This window comes from Mytilus californianus, unplaced genomic scaffold, assembly GCF_021869535.1.
Source record: "Mytilus californianus isolate M0D057914Y unplaced genomic scaffold, xbMytCali1.0.p SCAF_5, whole genome shotgun sequence".
Taxonomy (NCBI): domain Eukaryota; kingdom Metazoa; phylum Mollusca; class Bivalvia; order Mytilida; family Mytilidae; genus Mytilus; species Mytilus californianus.
This window is the reverse complement of record NW_026262701.1, coordinates 13930399-13950693: the sequence shown is the minus strand read 5'-3', so window position 1 is coordinate 13950693 and position 20295 is coordinate 13930399. Positions and strand designations below refer to the sequence as shown.

The following is a 20295-nucleotide window of genomic DNA, read 5'->3' as shown; positions in this document are numbered from 1 at the left end:
AAGTTTTTGAAATTTTAATAACTTTCTTAAACTATCCTGGATTTCTACCAAACTTGGACAGAAGCTTGTTTATGATCATAAGATAGTATTCAGAAGTAAATTTTGTAAAAATAAAACTCCATTTTTACCGTATTTTACTTATAAATGGACTTAGTTTTTCTGCCGGGAAATATTACATTCACTCTGTGGTTAAAGTTTTTAAAATTTTAATAACTTTCTTAAACTATCCTGGGTTTGTACCAAACTTGGACAGAAGCTTTTTTATGATCATAAGATAGTATCCAGAAGTAAATTTTGTAAAAAAATAAATCCATTTTTTCCTTATTTTATTTTTAAATGGACTTAGATTTTCTGCCAGGAAACAACACATTCACTCTGTGGTTAAAGTTTTTAAAATTTTAATAACTTTCTTATACTATTTTGGATTTGTACCAAACTTGGACAGAAACTTGTTTATGATCAAAAGCTAGTATCTAGAAGGAAATTTTGTAAAAAAATAAATCCATTTTTTCTGTATTTTACTTTTAAACGGACTTGGATTCTCTGCCAGGAAACAACACATTCACTCTGTGGTTAAAGTTTTTAAAATTTTAATAACTTTCTTATACTATTTTGGATTTGTACCAAACTTGGACAGAAGCTTGTTTATGATCAAATGCTAGTATCTAGAAGGAAATTTTGTTTTCTTCCAGTTAACATTACATTCAGTTTGCAGTTAAAGTTTTTAAACACTTATTAGATTCATAACCTATCCTGGATTTTTACCAAACTTGGACAGAAGCTTCTTACAATCAAAAGATAGTATCAAGTGGAATATTTTTATTGATTTACTTCCTCATTCTTGTTGAGCCTGCGATTAACAGAAAAAGTAGGCGAGACACTGGGTTCAGTTTGGTTACTTCCCTTACACTGCTTTTAAATTATATTTAAAGAAATGCATATTTATAAAGGAAGACCAGTAAAAATATCTGCAAATGTTGCATCTTTTTTTTTTACAAAAAAATCCATATGAAAGATTTGACACTATATTTTAAATTCTATTATAAAATAGATTAAGTTAGCACTATGGTAAATTTAAATGGGTAATTATGGTTGCAAACTCCATTGAAAATTTGAATTGAGATTATGACCATATCTTGAGGGAAAGAATTTTTTGCGGAAAAAGGGGGGCGGGGGGTAAAAAGAAATTGTGGGAGGTCAATTTTTTCTCATTTCAGATTTCAGCACTTAAAAAGAATTATTCTTCAAATATTATTTTTTTTTCAAATTTCAAATATTGAAAAATTTCAAGAAGTAATCTTAATTGCACAGTATGGCGCATCAGATTTGTAAAATCTTTGACCACATTTATTTATTTGTTATGCCGAATCTAACCGTGTATTTAGATTTTTAATTTTGGGTCCACTTTTCAAATTGGTCTACATTAAGGTCCAAAGGGTCCAACATTAAACTTTGTTTGATTTTAACAAAAATTGAATATATGGGGTTCTTTGATATGCTGAATCTAAACATGTATTTAGATTTTTGATTTTTGGCCCAGTTTTCAAGTTGGTCCAAATTGGGGTCCAAAATTAAACTTTGTTTGATTTCAACAAAAATTGAATATATGGGGTTCTTTTAAATGCTGAATCTAACCATGTATTAAGATTTTTTATTTGTGGGCCCCGCTATCAAATTGGTTCATATTGAGGTCAAAAGGGTCCAAAATTAAACTTTGTTTGATTTCATCAAATATTGAATTATTGGGGTTCTTTGATATGCCAAATCTAACCATGTTTTTAGATTTTTAATTTTGGGTCCCGTTTTTATACGACCGTAAAAAAAAATTTGTGGTCGTATATTGGTATGACGTTGGCGTCGTCGTCGACTGAAGACACATTGGTTTTCGCTCTCTAACTTTAGTTTAAGTGAATGGATCTCTATGAAATTTTACCTTAAGGTTCAATACCACAAAAGGAAGGTGGGGATTGATTTTGGGGGTTATGGTACCAACAGTTAAGGAATTAGGGGCAAAAAAGGGGCCAAAAATAAGCATTTTTGTAACTTCCAGACATAACTTGTGTGTTAGTGTATGGATCTCTCTGACATTGTACCACAAGGTTCCATATCACAAAGGGAATGCTGGGATTGATTTTGGGGGTAATTGCCTCAAAATTTTAGGAATTAAGGGCCAAAAAGGGGCAAAAAACAAGCAATTTTCTAGTTTCAGGACAATATCTTGTGTGTAAGTGTATGGATCTTTATGAAATTGTACTACAAGGTTCCATATCACAAAGGGAAAGCTGGAATTGAGTTAAGGGGTAATTGCCCAAAACGTTAAGGAATAAGGGGTCAAAAATAAGCATTTTTCTAGTTTCCAGACAATAACTTGTGTTCAAGTGTATGAATATCTCTGAAATTGTACTGCAAGGTACCATACCACAAAGGGAAGGCTGGGATTGATTTTGGGGGTAATTGCCTCAAAATTTTAGGAATAAGGGGCCATAAAGGGGCAAAAAAACAAGCATTTTTCTAGTTTCAGGACAATAACTTGTGTGTAAGTGTATGGATCTTTATGAAATTGTACTACAAGGTTTCATATCACAAAGGGAAAGCTGGGTTTGAGTTTGGGGGTAATTGCCCTAAACGTTTAGGAATTTGGGGCCAAAAAGGGGCCAAAAAACAAGTATTTTTCTAGTTTCCAGACAATAACTTGTGTTCAAGTGTATGGATCTCTCTGAAATTGTACAGCAAGGTACCATACCACAAAGGGAAGGCTGGGATTGAGTTTGGGGGTGATGAATCATAAGGGGGTTAAAAAAAATTGGGGGGTGGGGATTTTTTTTCCTTTTTTTTCTTTAAAATTTTCCATTTTAAATTGGTTATTTCTGATTTATATATAAAAGCAAATAATAATGATATGGTTTGAATAGGTAAAATAAAAATTTTTAAGTTCTTAGACCACATTCATTCTGTTTCAGAAACCTATGCTGTGTCAAATATTTAATTACAATCCAAATTCAGTGCTGTATCAAGCTTGAATAGTGTGTCCATACTTGCCCCAACTGTTCATGGTTTGACCTCTGCGGTCGTATCAAGCTGCGCCCCAGCAGAGCATTTTATTTAAATTGGTCTACATTAAGGTCCAAAGGGTCCAAAATTAAACTTAGTTTGATTTTAACAAAAATTGAATTCTTGGGGTTCTTTGATATGCTGAATCTAAACATGTGTTTAGATTTTTGATTATGGGCCCAGTTTTCAAGTTGGTCCAAGTTGGGGTCCAAAATTAATTTTTTTTGATTTCAACAAAAATTGAATATATGGGGTTCTTTGATATGCTGAATCTAACCATGTATTTAGATTTTTTATTTGTGGGCCCCGCTATCAAATTGGTTCATATTGAGGTCAAAAGGGTCCAAAATTAAACTTTGTTTGATTTCATCAAAAATTGAATTATTGGGGTTCTTTGATATTCCAAATCTAACCCTGTATTTTTTTTTTAATTTTGGGTCCCGTTTTTTAAATTGGTCTACATTAAGGTCCAAAGGGTCCAAAATTAAACTTATTTTGATTTTTTTAACAAAAATTGAATTCTTGGAGTTCTTTGATATGCTGAATCTAAACATGTGTTTAGATTTTTTATTATGGGCCCAGTTTTCAAGTTTGTCCAAGTTGGGGTCCAAAATTAAACTTTGTTTGATTTCAACAAAAATTGAATTCTTGGGGTTCTTTGATATGCTGAATCTAACCATATATTTTGATTTTGGACATTGGACCATAATAGGTAAATTAAAAAAATTCAAGTTCTTAGACCACATTCTTTCTGTGTCAGAAACCTATGCTGTGTCAAATATTTAATCACAATCCAAATTCAGAGCTATATCAAGCTTGAATGTTGTGTCCATACTTGCCCCAACTGTTCAGGGTTCGACCTCTGCGGTCGTATCAAGCTGCGCCTAGCGAAGCATTTTATTGTAGTTTGGTCTGTTTCTGTGATACCATAAGCAATAGATTAATTGTCTTTGGTGTATGGAATGATTGTAAGGTATATGTCCGTCAGGCAGATTTCATCTAACCTTGACCTTTTCTTCATGGTTCATTGGTCAATGTTAAGTTTTCATGGTTATGTCTGTTTCTCAGAAACTATAAGCAATAGGTCAACTATATTCTGTGAATAGAATGATTGCATAGTGCAAATGTTGTCTGGCAGGGATTATCTGACCTTGACTACATTTTCATAAATCAGTGGTTATGTTAAGTGTATGCGATACTTGTAGTAAAACCTTCATACTGTAAATTCAGAAACTATTGTGTGCATTTATTATTGTGATTTTTATAGAAAGGACAAAAATGTGAAATTATCATTGCTATTTCAGGAAAATCTGCATACACTTCTATGTATTAAATACAGAAAGCAAGTTCTTATTATTGCGATTTTCACCCAATTCCCATTATTTGCAATTATAAAAACCTCGCAATAATTTCCGAATTTACAGTATTAAAGACTCAAGATTCAGAATTAAATTAAAATTCTATCGTGATAAGTTAAGCAGGCAAGACATTTCAGCCCAATTGTTAAGATATGGAAATTGTATTATAATGCTTATTTTTTCCTAAATCAGATTATGGGACTTCAAAATGAGAAGACGGGAGAAGAAAAATTTATATGTGCAGCTTTCCCTAGTGCTTGTGGTAAAACAAACCTAGCCATGTTAGAACCATCAATTCCAGGGTACAAGGTCAGAGTTGTAGGTAGGTTTCACAGTCTACATGCCACTGGACGTTAAAAGACATCAATCAATCAATCAATCAATCAATCAATCAAAGTCGATATGTATGAAAAAAGGGACAATTTAAGGTTGTAGCTAAACAAATTAATTACTTAACAATTGTAATATGTGAGTGCGTTTGGGATCTGTCCTACACCTTATTCCTGTTTTCTGATACTTAAAATTACGATTCGTGGTATGCTTAGCTTGACAAAATGTGCAACTTTTTGTTTCCAACTGCAACATATAATACTCTTACACATTTTAATGCTATCAATTAAGGGGTGATTCTTTTAAATTCATACATTATTATTATAGACATAGTATATTTTTTCCCCAGGTGATCCATTAGAAATTTTTTATATTAATATGTACTGGGCCAAGTTTTTGCCCTTGAAATGTTGATTCAACAGTTCAAGTACAAAACCTTGACCCAGTACATCAACAATGTACAATCCATTAAAACTAGAATACTCCCATAAACATTGTTTCAGTGTGTAGTAGCCAGCAACTGTAATGAGAAATTCTGTTACAATTACCCTTATGAAGGGCTGGTCTTTAGATAGGGGACATCTATACTGTATCAGAGTTTTAAGGTTTTTATAACAGGTGATGATATTGCATGGTTGAAGTTTGACAAAGAGGGTACCCTGAGAGCCATCAATCCTGAGGCTGGATTCTTTGGTGTAGCACCAGGTACCAACTTTAAAACCAACCCTAATGCCATGAAGACATTCCAGAAAAACTCAATATTTACTAATGTAGCTGAAACTGCTGATGGAGGATTTTTCTGGGAAGGCATGGAAGATGAAATCGATAAGGTATTGTTACATACTACTTTTCTCTGGCTCTACAAATTACTGAAATTTGGTGTAAAGCTTTGTGTGAGCATGTTTTTTACAGTTTGATGCATTTTCAGATTCATCACTCCACAACTGCCTTCTTGTTTACCAAATATTTATATATTTTTAGAAATAATGGTAATCAGTAGGCAAGTGTAGACCAATGTTTAACCGGATTTTTGAGGTAAAAATCGGTTATTGATTTGGGGATGTACGGCGGGCGAGCGCTCGGCTGCCAAACAGTGTCCGTTCATTAACATGAAAACGCTTCGAAGAATTTTTTCAAATTTAGATATGTTGTTTCCTGTGACTAAATGAAGGTCAAGTTCAATTTTCATGATTTTAGCTTTTCTCGTTGTTCAGTTATACCCCTTTCCCAAGAATTCGATTTTTGATGAATTAATCCATTTCTGTACAAAGGGAAATAATTCATTTTTTAAAAGATTTTTAAAAGACATTGTATTAATGATAAATGACATTGATTTTTTTTCCTTTTCTTTGGTAAATTGATTGAAGAATTTTGTGGTAGGTTTGTTTGTTATCCTGTATAAACTAATTTTCTGAATGCTATATATATAATTTTTTTTTATGAAGTGAACTCCTTTAATTAGATAATAATCTATTTTTATTAAAGGATATATTTCATTACATTACATTGCACAGATAAAGTTGATAGATAAGTTGCAGATCTATATTAGTTTGTGACAAATAAAAGAAAAAATATTTGGAACTATAATTATATTTGATTATAATTTGAAAATAGATATACATTGTGTTACATCATATCTAATTTAAGAGAACTATTTTTAGTGAAATCAAATCTAATGTTAGAGTACTAGATGTTAAACCATATTTCTGTTCAAAGGGAAATAACTCAAACTTATTCCATGAACCAGTAATGATAACATCAAAATTTCTTTATAACTATTTTTTTTAAGTCATGTGTGTTATGAAGGTAGATGTCACAGTTGTTATGTGGTTTTTTATTTTTGCTATGTGTGTTAATGTTTAATTTTTACATGATCCTGTTTGGGGTTCAGATTTGCAAATATCATTTTCATTATTAATTAGATAATAATCTATTATAAATATTCAATCACAATCCAAATTCAGAGCTGTTTTAAGCTTAAATGTTGTGTTCATACTTGCTCAACTGTTCAGGGTTCGACCTCTGCAGGAAAATCTGGTTTGCTGTCACTCGACAGCCTCTTGTTTATGGAATAATGGATAGAAAAGTACCCATTATTAAGTTATAACTAGTTAAATCTCCATGGTGACCTGCATCTGATAATATAAAATATTCTGCTTGTGAAAGAACATGATACTATATGAAGAATCTTCTCAGTGTACAAGGAGTCATCTGATTTTACTTGTTCAGTTTTAATAAAATCAGCTTTAAGGCATGTTTCATTTATCAAGTTAAAATTTGCCACTATTTTTTTTAGAACATGGCTATAACAACCTGGTTAAATAAGAAATGGCATATTGGAGCCCCAGGGAAAGCAGCACATCCTAACTCTAGATTTACTGCCCCAGCTAGTCAGTGTCCCATTATACATCCCGATTGGGAGAAACCTGAGGGAGTTCCAATTTCTGCAATTATCTTTGGTGGAAGGAGACCTACAGGTAAGTTTTTTGAGGTATTGGAGGGAGTTCCCATTTCTGCAATTATATTTGGTGGAAGCAGACCTACAGGTCAGTACTAAGAGGCTCCAGAGGGAGTAACTATCTCAGCACTTATATTTGGTCGGAGGAGACCAACAGGCAATATCAAGGATTTGGCATTATTCTATCAAAGACTGTTACTAATGTTACCTTTGTAACTTCAAAGTGTTTATTACATTGTTGTAGTCATATGAGCAAGGAGAGTCATTAAATACAATAAGAACTGTTCACACATTTTTTTTTACTGCACAGCAAAGTACTAATCATAGTAACAATTCAAGATATTGGTGCCATGACCAGGTGTCAAGGATTTGCCATTTTTCTTTCAACATGCTAATTATATTTTTGTAGTCAAATGAGCAAAGAGACTCATTAAATGCAATTAAACCTGTTCAGAACAGGTGTAATACCACCATTGATTTTCCCCTATTAGTCTTTGTTAAATTTGCACTTTTCAAAAAATTGTGCAGAATTTATCTTTGTTTCAAATAAAGAAATACTTGGCATGAGTAAAGTTTTATCCTGTCCAGTACTATAGAAAAAATTTCACATAACATTTCATTGCATATAAGAAAATAACCATCACTGGAAGTTAACCAATCAAATTTTCCCCCTTTTTTAACCTGTATACAAGCTTTAGTAACCATGTAACCTCAAGTTTCCAAATTATTCTATAGAAACCCCAAATAAAAAAATAATGGTGCTTTGAAATACCCAAGATTTATGTTTATGACCCAGAAATGTTTTACTGCAATGAAATGTAGGATCAATTACCTACAACTGTCAAATTCAAGGGAATATTTGTTTTCTACCTATTTTCGTATGCAACCGGATGTGACATACTATGATTTGGTGGTATTACACCTAAAGAAGACTTTTTTGTTAAATAAACTGAATGTGACTTTTTTCCTTTGTAATACTGGTTATTTCAAGCATTCCTGTCAAGTTTTGTCATAATCAGTTCAATAGTTTGAGAAAAATCTAGTATAATGTAAGATGACATCTACAGCGATTCGAGCAAAATATCTTCAAAAAATCCAAACCAAGCCGCATCATGATAGAATATAGTGTGGACCAATAAATGATCAAATATTTATCTCATCTGCCTACAAACAGTTGAATATGATACAAAAGATGACTTTAGGATGATAAATACTACTAATGGACCTCTTTGTCTTCCTTATAAGGTCTCTTTTGGTCCATTTATACCTCTCATTTCCTCAAAACTTCTACTTTTTAGGCCAATAAATAAAAATTTTAGGGTAACTTTCACTCATTTATGATAGAAATGTTATAATAAATGATTAATTGAAGTATTCAATCTGAATGAACTATCCGTATAAAAGTTTACTGTCTCCAAGGAGGTTTCGATAAGTCCTTACGTAAAACTTAAATTTACGCCGCGTTCCAGAGAGGGACATAAAAAGCTCTTTTGGTGAATAATTTGTTGTTACTGCTTTAAAAATAATTTCATTTACTTAAAACTATATATTTTTTAAAGTATTTCTTAGGAAAAATTTTCTAGTATAGCAGAATATAAGAAATAAGGAGAAAAAGCTCCCCAAAGCTCTAAGTATGGCTTGTTCTGTCAACTAATATTCATGGTAAAGTCCTATTTCAAGGAAATTTTCTCGTAAAATGTGTTTTGGAGACTCAATCCACTCAGAATATTTCATTATTTGTAATATTTCACTTAAATAGCAAGAAATTTTAACACATGAGAGTACTCACAAGGTCAAAGGTGCATGTACAGCTTCCCATATTAGGTGTAATACCACCATTGATTTTCCCCTATTAGTCTTTGTTAAATTTGCACTTTTCAAAAAATTGTGCAGAATTTATCTTTGTTTCAAATAAAGAAATACTTGGCATGAGTAAAGTTTTATCCTGTCCAGTACTATAGAAAAAATTTCACATAACATTTCATTGCATATAAGAAAATAACCATCACTGGAAGTTAACCAATCAAATTTTCCCCCTTTTTTAACCTGTATACAAGCTTTAGTAACCATGTAACCTCAATTTTCCAAAATATTCTATAGAAACCCCAAATAAAAAAATAATGGTGCTTTGAAATACCCAAGATATATGTTTATGACCCAGAAATGTTTTACTGCAATGAAATGTAGGATCAATTACCTACAACTGTCAAATTCAAGGGAATATTTTTTTTCGACCTATTTTCGTATGCAACCGGATGTGACGTACTATGATTTGGTGGTATTACACCTTCACACATATTTTACTATAAAACTAAGTACTTACCATACCCATTCAAGATAGGCAAGTTTTGAGAGGCAACAAAGCTAGCTTAAATCTCAGCACTTATATTTGATTGGAGTAGACCTATCGGTAGATTCTTGAGGCACCAATATTTGTATATGTCAGCTCCATTTTTAATTGAAGGAGACCTCAGGAATGTGTTGAAATGCTCCAGAGAATATTTATATCCCATCGCTTTTATTTTTTGGTTGAGGTTGATATGGAAGGCACTAGAGGATTTTTTTCTCAGCCTTGGGTTGTAGTAGGCTCACAGATAGGCCCAATAGGTAGTTCATTTGTGATATGATGCTAAAAGACAGGTTCTGAGAGGAACAAGATGGAGTTCCTATCCAAACAAGTGTCTTACAGATTGTGAAAGTCACAATGGAGTTCTCAGTATACATCTTTGTTCTCATTATATATCTATCAGGTGAAAGGATATTACAGATAGGTTTAGAGAGGTACCAGAGGGAGTTCCTATCACAGTTTTGATATAGAAGAAGACCTACTGTCTAATTAAAATCATCAGATTTTTTTATGGAAATCAACTTGAAGGTATGATTTTATTGGCAATATTTTCAGCAGGTTAAACAAATATGCAACATGTCCTTTTGAGATATCAAAGATAATATTTTTGATATGATATTTTTACAGGTGTACCATTGGTGTTTGAGACTTTCAGCTGGGAACATGGAGTTATGGTTGGTGCTTGTGTTAAGTCAGAGGCCACTGCTGCTGCTGAATTTAAAGGTTTGTAATCTTAAACAAGGATAAAAAGCTTATTGAGATCATGCTCTACTGTGTGCTACATTGTCAGATCCATCACCTAACAACTTCCTGGTTACCAAAATACTTATGTTATATTACACATGATGGCAATTTATAAAACTTTCATCACATTTTTTTCATGAATTACAATTCAGGGCTTGCTGAAATCTGGTATCAAACTAAATATGAGCATTCTATCCATGTGATTCATACAGTTAACTCTCGTTGTCTGGAACTCGGTTGACTCGAAATTTCGGATGAGTCGAAGTTTTCCTGTGATCCCAAACTTTGTTCCATATAAATATATGTATTTCGAATCCTGATGAGTCGAAATTTCTGTTGACTCGACTCAAAATTATGGTCCCAAGATTAGTAAAACCATTCAAATTGCATTATTTATCTCAAACTAAAACACACATGTTAAAACATGACCTCGGGGATTTAAATCTATTCATAGCCAGAAATTAGTAGTACTTTTTCTAATTAATATTCATAATATGTAAATGAGAATTGTACCACGTGATAAAAGTTTGAACTGGACTGGCTTGATATCATTAAAATCTTTAAAACACAGATATTATAAGTTGCCCGTCACAGAGTCCTTGTTTATAATCACTCTGATATTTCTGTAAAGTTGTCAGGCGGTCAAAATCAAAACAATGAACGCTAATTTAGTGAATTTTTCATGTTTTCGTGAGTTAATTCTTCTTGAAATAGAGGCATTTTAACTTTACGAGGGAACCTAGAGTTCAAAGACTACACATACAAGGTTTGGACTTGCTTATTCTTTTGACATTCAAGTTTCAAGTTTCACCCCGGCAACCTGTATTTCTAATGACCTTGTTAGCCAATTTTTAACACGAAGTTTGCAAATTTGACGTTTCAGCCATTTTAGCCTGTATTTAATACTGCAATGTTAAAAGCCTCTCGCTTTGATTTTTAAAATAGCTCAGGAACCTTGATTTTTGCAACGCCAGTCATTATATTTCGTTTAAATGGTGTATATTGTTGTGTATATTTATTTTCTGCCCCGGCAACCTGTCTATCACTTAAATCAAAGTTAAAACAGACATTTTTTCTAAATTCCCTATCATTTCAATATAATTTCTGTGACCCGTATCCGATTTCTTTAGTATAATATTCAAATAAGCAAAGTGGCGTTGATTTCTGGATATGTGAAGTGTTCGCCTGACAATACATGTGTAATTAAATTTCCAGTCACTGACCACTGTATTGATTTATGACATTCTTTTTCAACCTAAGATTGTCTTTGATCACCATGATAAATAATTAGTGATGCATTGTTATAGTTATTTATAATGTTTAAAAAATAATTAACCGTAGTCATACATTTATGAGCTTGGTTGTGCATAAAGTGGGGATTAAGACTTAGTGATCAACTCAAAACTACTCAATCGGCATCTTTAATCTTTTTATACGACCGCGGTCGTATATTGGTATGACGTTGGCGTCGTCCGGCATCGTCGTCCGAAGACACATTGGTTTTCGCACTCTAACTTTAGTTTAAGTGAATGGATCTCTTTGAAATTTTACCATAAGGTTCAATACCACAAAAGGAAGGTGGGGATTGATTTTGGGGGTTATGGTTCCAACAGTTAAGGAATTAGGGGCCACAAAGGGGCCAAAAATAAGCATTTTCTAGTTTCCAGACAATAACTGTGGAACGGTGTATGGATCTCTCTGAAATTATACTACAAGTTTCCATACCACAAAGGGATGGTTAGGATTTGCTTTGGGGGGTTATGGCTCAAACCGTTTAGGAATTAGGGGCAAAAAAGGGGGAAAAACAAGGTTGTCCTGGTTAATGGACAAATACTTTAGTACAAAACATAATTTAAAGCAGTGTAAGGGAGATAAATCAAATACATCATTGAAATTATCTCCCTTACACTGCTTTTAAATTATGAATAAAGTAATGGTTAATGAACAATTAAGATAATTTAAAACAGTGTAAGGGAGGTAATCCAAATACAACGTTTTGGTTACTTCCCTTACACTGCTTTTAAATTATGTTTAAAGAAATGCATATTTATAAAGGAAGACCAGTAAAAATATCTGCAAATGTTGCATCTTTTTTTTTTACAAAAAAATCCATATGAAAGATTTGACACTATAATTTAAATTCTATTATAAAATAGATTAACTTAGCACTATGGTAAATTTAAATGGGTAATTATGGTTGCAAACTCCATTGGAAATTTGATTGAGATTATGACCATATCTTGAGGGAAAGAATTTTTTTGGGGAAAAAAAAGGGGGGGGGGTAAAAAGAAATTGTGGGGGGTCAATTTTTTCTCATTTCAGATTTCAGAAATTAAAAAGAATTATTCTTCAAATATTATTTTTTTTTCAAATTTCAAATATTGAAAAATTTCAAGAAGTAATCTTATTTGCACAGTATGGCGCATTAGATTTTTAAAATCTTTGACCACATTTATTTATTTGTTATGCCGAATCTAACCCTGTATTTAGATTTTTAATTTTGGGTCCAGTTTTCAAATTGGTCTACGGTCCAAAATTAAACTTTGTTTAATTTTAACAAAAATTGAATTTATGGGGTTCTTTGATATGCTGAATCTAAACATGTATTTAGATTTTTGATTTTTGGCCCAGTTTTCAAGTTGGTCCAAATTGGGGTCCAAAATTAAACTTTGTTTGATTTCATCAAAAATTGAATTATTGGGGTTCTTTGATACGACAAATCTAACCTTGTATTTAGATTTTTAATTTTGGGTCCCGTTTTTTTAAATTGGTCTACATTAAGGTCCAAAGGGTCCAAAATTAAACTTAGTTTGATTTTAACAAAAATTGAATTCTTGGGGTTCTTTGATATGCTGAATCTAAACATGTGTTTAGATTTTTGATTATGGGCCCAGTTTTCAAGTTGGTCCAAGTTGGGGTCCAAAATTAAACTTTTTTTTTATTTCAACAAAAATTGAATATATGGGGTTCTTTGATATGCTGAATCTAACCATGTATTTAGATTTTTTATTTGTGGGCCCCGCTATCAAATTGGTTCATATTGAGGTCAAAAGGGTCCAAAATTAAACTTTGTTTGATTTCATCAAAAATTGAATTATTGGGGTTCTTTGATATTCCAAATCTAACCTTGTTTTTAGATTTTTAATTTTGGGTCCTGTTTTTTAAATTGGTCTACATTAAGGTCCAAAGGGTCCAAAATTAAACTTAGTTTGATTTTATCAAAAATTGAATTCTTGGGGTTCTTTGATATGCTGATTCTAAACATGTGTTTAGATTTTTGATTATGGGCCCAGTTTTCAAGTTTGTCCAAGTTGGGGTCCAAAATTAAACTTTTTTTTATTTCAACAAAAATTGAATATATGGGGTTCTTTGATATGCTGAATCTAACCATGTATTTGGATTTTTTATTTGTGGGCCCCGCTATCAAATTGGTTCATATTGAGGTCAAAAGGGTCCAAAATTAAACTTTGTTTGATTTCATCAAAAATTGAATTATTGGGGTTCTTTGATATTCCAAATCTAACCGTGTATTTAGATTTTTAATTTTGGGTCCCGTTTTTTAAATTGGTCTACGGGTCCAAAATTAAACTTAGTTTGATTTTAACAAAAATTGAATTCTTGGGGTTCTTTGATATGCTGAATCTAAACATGTGTTTAGATTTTTGATTATGGGCCCAGTTTTCAAGTTTGTCCAAGTTGGGGTCCAAAATTAAACTTTGTTTGATTTCAACAAAAATTGAATATATGGGGTTCTTTGATATGCTGAATCTAACCATGTATTTTGATTTTGGACATTGGACCATAATAGGTAAATCAAAAAAATTCAAGTTCTTAGACCACATTCTTTCTGTGTCAGAAACCTATGCTGTGTCAAATATTTAATCACAATCCAAATTCAGAGCTGTATCAAGCTTGAATGTTGTGTCCATACTTGCCCCAACTGTTCAGGGTTCGACCTCTGCGGTCGTATCAAGCTACGCCCAGCGAAGCATTTTATTGTACTTTATCTTGTAGAAACTGATTAAAATAAAAGAAAGTGAAAAGAAATCTAAATTTTCTCAAATCTCTTGTATACGAGAATGAACGATTTTGTCAACTTGAAATCACTCTAAGATCGACTTTTTCAGCTAAAAACTACGGGAAAAAATTGTAACTGTATTAAGAAATAAATAAGAGACGAAAATTCATATGATTTTATTATAATAATTAAAGAACATTACATTCAGATACATCGATCTAAGGCCAAATTAACTATCCCCTTCCAAAATTCATCAGGATTTATTTAAGCCTTACTAAGCTAATCAAGAGTTGTATCCTTTCGTCTGTCAAACTTCCGGTATTACTTTGAGTCGAACTACAGGTATCTCGAAATATTTCTCTGGTCTGGCTGACCTCGAGATAACTAGAGTCGACTGTATATTATATCCATTGCTCATCAACTTCATGTTACTTATAGCATGGGTATCACTTACCTTAGCTGTATTTGGCAAAACCTTTCAGAATTTTGGGTCCTCAATGCTCTTCAACTTAGTATTTTTATTTGGCCTTTTTAATTCTTTGAATTCACTGATTAGTCTTTTGTACAAGAAGTATGTGTCTGGTGTACAAAATTTTAATCCTGGTATCTATGATGAGTTTATTTGAGCAAAATCTCACAGTTCAACTTGTTTTACCTTGACCTGAGTTCTAGAGTGAATTGACCTTAGAATAATTTAAATATTGCATCAGGCCAAATTAATTTAGTGTTCACTCTTGTACTAGAACTATAAACCAACAAACTTATAAGGTACCGAATAGATCTTGACCACTCTAATAATGAAAACTTTTATGTTCTATTTTTAGGAAAGGTTATAATGCACGATCCAATGGCTATGAGGCCATTTATGGGGTATAACTTTGGAAATTATTTACAGCATTGGTTAAGCCTGAATGCAAAACCACACAAGGTAATATCATTTACAAATTTGAAAATTTTCACAAAGAAAAAGAAAAAAAAACATTTCTTGCATGTTATAAGTGAACCAGTGACAACTGATATCAAGTCACTGTACACATAATGTGTTGAATAAATTTATTCATGTCTAGATTTGTTATAAAGGAAATATTTCCAAACATGCAAGCTATAACTCACTTGCCTCGATATATAAGTTCTTATATAAATGTTTTTAAAAAAATCCTGATATTCAGTGCAGTGTATTTTGCTTTGAAAAAAAGGTGTCAGTAGTATATATTTTAGCATTTGCCTGCAAGACCAGTTGTGTACGGTGAAAATGCTGTCCAATTTATTTTTTGGGGGTATTTGTACCATTGGACAAGTATTTACCAAAACTTACTTATCCAAATGCAGTTCTAACTTGTCCAAAAACTAGAATAAAACTTCTTATATTTTGAATAAAAAGTGCAACAAAATAACATCCTTGCTTGGATTTATCAACTTTCCCCTTCATCATCAAGGGGAGTTACAATTTTTAGGCCATGCAATTTATCTTCCCAGCTTTGCAGATAAATTTCAAAGTCTTTTCAGCATAATTTTATATTCAGGTCCCTTGTAAAACCTCATCATGTTGTTCCAGTTATATAAGAAAATTTAACAGACAAAAACAATTATTGATCCTTATTGGGAAAGTTTTAAACCTCTTCTATTAAACTACAAAGCCAAATTATCTTTTCAAATTGTATAGGAATCGTGATTAGATCTTTTAGGAAGCTAATTATTTTGGTGCAAAATGGATGACATACTTGACTGATGCCCCATAAGTTTCCATTCAACCCTATGTGGATTAATGTTTCATGATTTCCAATGAAGTCACTTGTATAAACTAAAGTCAAATTTGCATGTTGAGAAGTTCTCATATATTGCAGTTTAGATTAGTTTTATCAATGTTTTTTTCAGGTACCTAAAATCTTCCACGTGAACTGGTTCCGAGTAGATAATGAAGGGTCCTTCCTTTGGCCAGGGTTTGGAGATAATATCCGTGCTCTAGACTGGGTATTAAGAAGATGTGCCGGAGAACAAGGGATTGCTGAGAAATCAGCCATAGGTTATATACCAACAAAAGGTTAATATACACTGTATTATCATAGGTTATATACCAACAAAAGGTTAATATACAATGTATTATCATAGGTTATATACCAACCAAAGGTTAATATACAATGTATTATCATAGGTAATATACCAAAGAAAGGTTAATATACAATGTATTATCATAGATTATATACCAACAAAAGGTTAATATACAATGTATTATCATAGGTTATATACCAACCAAAGGTTAATATACAATGTATTATCATAGGTTATATACCAACAAAAGGTTAATATACAATGTATTATCATAGGTTATATACCAACCAAAGGTTAATATACAATATATTATCATAGGTTATATACCAACAAAAGGTTAATATACAATGTATTATTGTCTTGCCTGCAAGGAAAGTTACACAGAAGATAAGACACAGGGATACTAATGTGACTGCGACATAAGCTTTTTGTAAAATGTTCAAATGTTATAAAGTAGAAGAGGTACTTCATACTTTGTTTACAGACTCCTTTTTGTCTGAAGTTACCTTCTAACATTTTATTTGTCATTGACCTGTATTAAAACGTTCAGTAACAACATGAACAAACTTGATTTTTATCACTTGATTTTTAACTGGGTTTTCCCGACGATTAATGATTTGGAGTTGTACAGCGGGTGGGTGGACAGACAGGCAGATGTGCCCAACTATTTCTATGCATTAACTTATGGACACTTCAACAATGCTTTTCACATTTTGATATGTTGTAATTGATGACAAAATGGAGGTCAAGTTTGATATTGACAATTTTCACATTTCTAAGGGTTATGCACGGTCATTGGTTGAATGGAAAATTGCACTTAAAGTTGTTTCTGTGCAATAATGTTTGAACCTTTCAACCAATGCTTTTCAAATTTTGATATGTTATTCTGGATGATAAAATGACGGTCAATTTGATATTGACAACCTTCATTTTTACCATTCAGGAGTGATGACCTTTTATCACTTTAACAATGACACTAATGAATGTTATTTTGGGTAATAGTAACTGTATTTGGTATATAGAATCATCGCAAGGTATACATATCTGTCAGACAGGAATCACATGATCTTAATCTAATTTTATAGTTCACTGATCAATGCTTCTCATATATTATAAGTAATAAGTCAACTATGTTTAGTGCATAGATTGATTGTAAGGTATTCATGTCTGTCAAATATAAAAATAAGAAGATGTGGTATTATTGCCAATGAGACAACTCTCCAAAAGAGACCAAATGACACAGAAATTAACAACTATAGGTCACCGTACAGCCTTCAACAATGAGCAAAGCCCATACCGCATAGTCAGCTGTAAAAGCCCCCAAAATGACAAATGTAAAACAATTCAAAGCATGTTTGGAATTTTGAGTTGTTTTCCTCAGCTTTAGAGTTAGAGAATTATAGAAAATTGAGATCATGATGGATGTATAAACACTTTCTACGCTGACTTACTAGAAAAAGCATGTTGCTTCTTGAAGGGGTCTAAAAACATGGATGGCCTATGTTAAATTCAGCTGCTGTTTCACAAAATCCATGCAAGGAATAGCACATGCTTTCTGCAAAGTCTGCATCAGAGATTCAAAATTACCACATTGGCCTGTAGAGTATATTCTCAATGATAAAGGTGATACAGACACAGAAGGTCTTCTTTAGACAACATTATACTCTCTCCTTATTGTGGTTATCAACAATACCACCTTCCATCCCACAAAGGAACAACTCAATAAAGCCATGCAAGCTAGTAACAGTTACAAAAAGGACTGTTAGAAACTGATCCTTAATATTGTTTTCATTATTGTTCTTGCTGAGTATATTACATAAGTTTGTGAATATTTATATATGGAAAAGTCAATAGTCAGTTATTCTTACACAAGAAAAGATCATCCCTGTATTACATTGTTCCACACAATTTATTAAAAAAGTACCAAAAAAGAGAAAGAAAGACATGTACACAATTCATTTTCTACTGAGAGTCCTATTGGCACCAGAGTGAATGTTTATTTTGATAACTTTTGCAGTATCCTAGTCTTATGTGAACAAACAAGAAAAAAACGTTGCTGGTTTTTTGTTCTTTTTCATCTAAAAGCAGGATTTTATATTAGAAAAAAAAAACTTTAAAAAGAGAAGATGTAAATGTATTGTTTTATGCAAGATAGTTTATTGTTGACTCAAGACACAAGATGTCATTTTTTCTCAAAAGAACAGGCCTCCTGAATATCCTGAGCTGTTGATGCACATTGTAAAGTGCTTTAATTAGTATACATACTGTGGATTCATGTTTTGTGGATACCAATTTTTCTGGATTGAAGAACGGTTGTATTTTTGAAGATGCATGATTTCGTGGTTTGGCAAAGTTTGCATACAAGCCTATTTGAAATATCTACTTTGTTGAATACTTAAATTTGTGGTTCTGCAAATACCCACGAAATCCACTAAAGTTGGTACCTCATGAATAATAATGAATTCACAGTTCAATACCATGAAAAGGTATTTTATTTACTTGCCGAGGAGTAGAGAATAGATTATTTTTATTGTTGTAACACTATTTAATCTTCTTTTTTTCAGCGTCATTCAATCTGACTAACATTGATCTTAAATGGGATGAACTGTTCAGTCTTCCAAAACCCTATTGGTTAGATGACATTAGAGAAAGCAGAAGATTCTTAGAGGATCAAGTAGGAACAGATGTACCTAAGGCTATCTGGAAGGAGATTGAGGATCAAGAGAAGAGAATACAGGCAATGGCTGACTAGGATCTTTCAAGTGTATTAAGTCACTGTTACTGAAAAGCTTTGTGACGGAACTTAGTGATAATATCACAGACAGCTTGTTTTATTGTTGTAGCATGTTAGAAACAATTTAGTCTTTATTACAATTGGTACTATATAATAATGTCATGGATGATGCATTAGAACTGCTTTGGTTTAAAAAGATTTACAAAGAGTAAGGTTTCTGTTGTTAAAATCTTATGCATATAAAAGTCTATAAATTGTTTGTTGTGAAGTTCACATTTTATATTTGAGGGTTTTTTGTCCCTTTGTTAAACACAATTTTCACAGTTATGTTTCAGTTTTATTGTAATAACATTTCCAGTTTTAGTATTTTCTATGTACAAGTTTGGAGCTGGTAAATTGAGTTACAAAAGTAATTTTTTGACATACTACAAATTAAGGCAAGAGTTTATAAAGTAGATGTCCAGCAATACAGTGGTATAACAGCATCTTTATATTCATATGCAATATACATGTTTTACTTCAGTTATGTTTTTCTGTAGTATTTAAACACAATCTCTGAAATTGTTTGTGAAAAGCACTGTTTTGAAGACTATTTGTTCAACCTAGAAAGGATAAATGTAAAAGTAGTAGACAATTCAAGAACCATTAAGACGACTACAACAATTTTTGGACATTGCTCTGTTTGATTTGTGGAAAGCATTGTTTTAATAAACCTCAGGCTTAAGATTTAAGAATCTCTATTTGTGAGCAAAGTAATATGTGTATATAATAAGAAAAAAGTGAGATTTCACTTCAATTTTTTCCATTCTTAGAAACTATGTGATATTTTATTGAATTGTTTTATACACAGATATGCTTGTATTTGAAATTGATTGTTCTGCATTAGATTACACATGTATCTTACATGCTATACCTATTTATGCACACTAAATATTTGTTTTAGTCAAACATTTTAATAATTCCCCTGTCAGAATAGTGCTAGCATTTAAATATGTTTTAATTGTTTTACTTTTTTTGTGTTATCCTTATATTAGTGAATTCCATTATTTGTTGTTATGTTTAAGAGATGCATTTCTCCTACTTGATATATTTTACATGGCAAAATTGGTGCAAATATTCTGATGTGTTTAAAGTGGCCATTCAAAATAGTATTATGATTTTCAAATCCAATCCATATATCTGAAAATATTAAAAATATTCTATGAA

At 31.9% G+C, this 20295-nt stretch overlaps 1 protein-coding gene across 3 annotated transcripts in view; it reads left to right on the top strand.

Moving 5' to 3' along the window:
- The window catches only part of LOC127702344 (phosphoenolpyruvate carboxykinase [GTP]-like), a 64568-nt gene extending 44273 nt beyond the window's left edge, over positions 1–20295 (top strand). For all 3 annotated transcript variants that reach the window (XM_052206483.1, XM_052206481.1, XM_052206482.1), the window contains 7 exons: positions 4602–4731; positions 5358–5569; positions 7036–7216; positions 10172–10267; positions 15131–15234; positions 16182–16347; positions 18920–20295. In XM_052206483.1, coding sequence (XP_052062443.1) covers positions 4602–4731; positions 5358–5569; positions 7036–7216; positions 10172–10267; positions 15131–15234; positions 16182–16347; positions 18920–19107 — 1077 coding nt within the window. In that variant the 3' untranslated portion in view covers positions 19108–20295. The remainder of the gene's footprint in view (positions 1–4601; positions 4732–5357; positions 5570–7035; positions 7217–10171; positions 10268–15130; positions 15235–16181; positions 16348–18919) is intronic.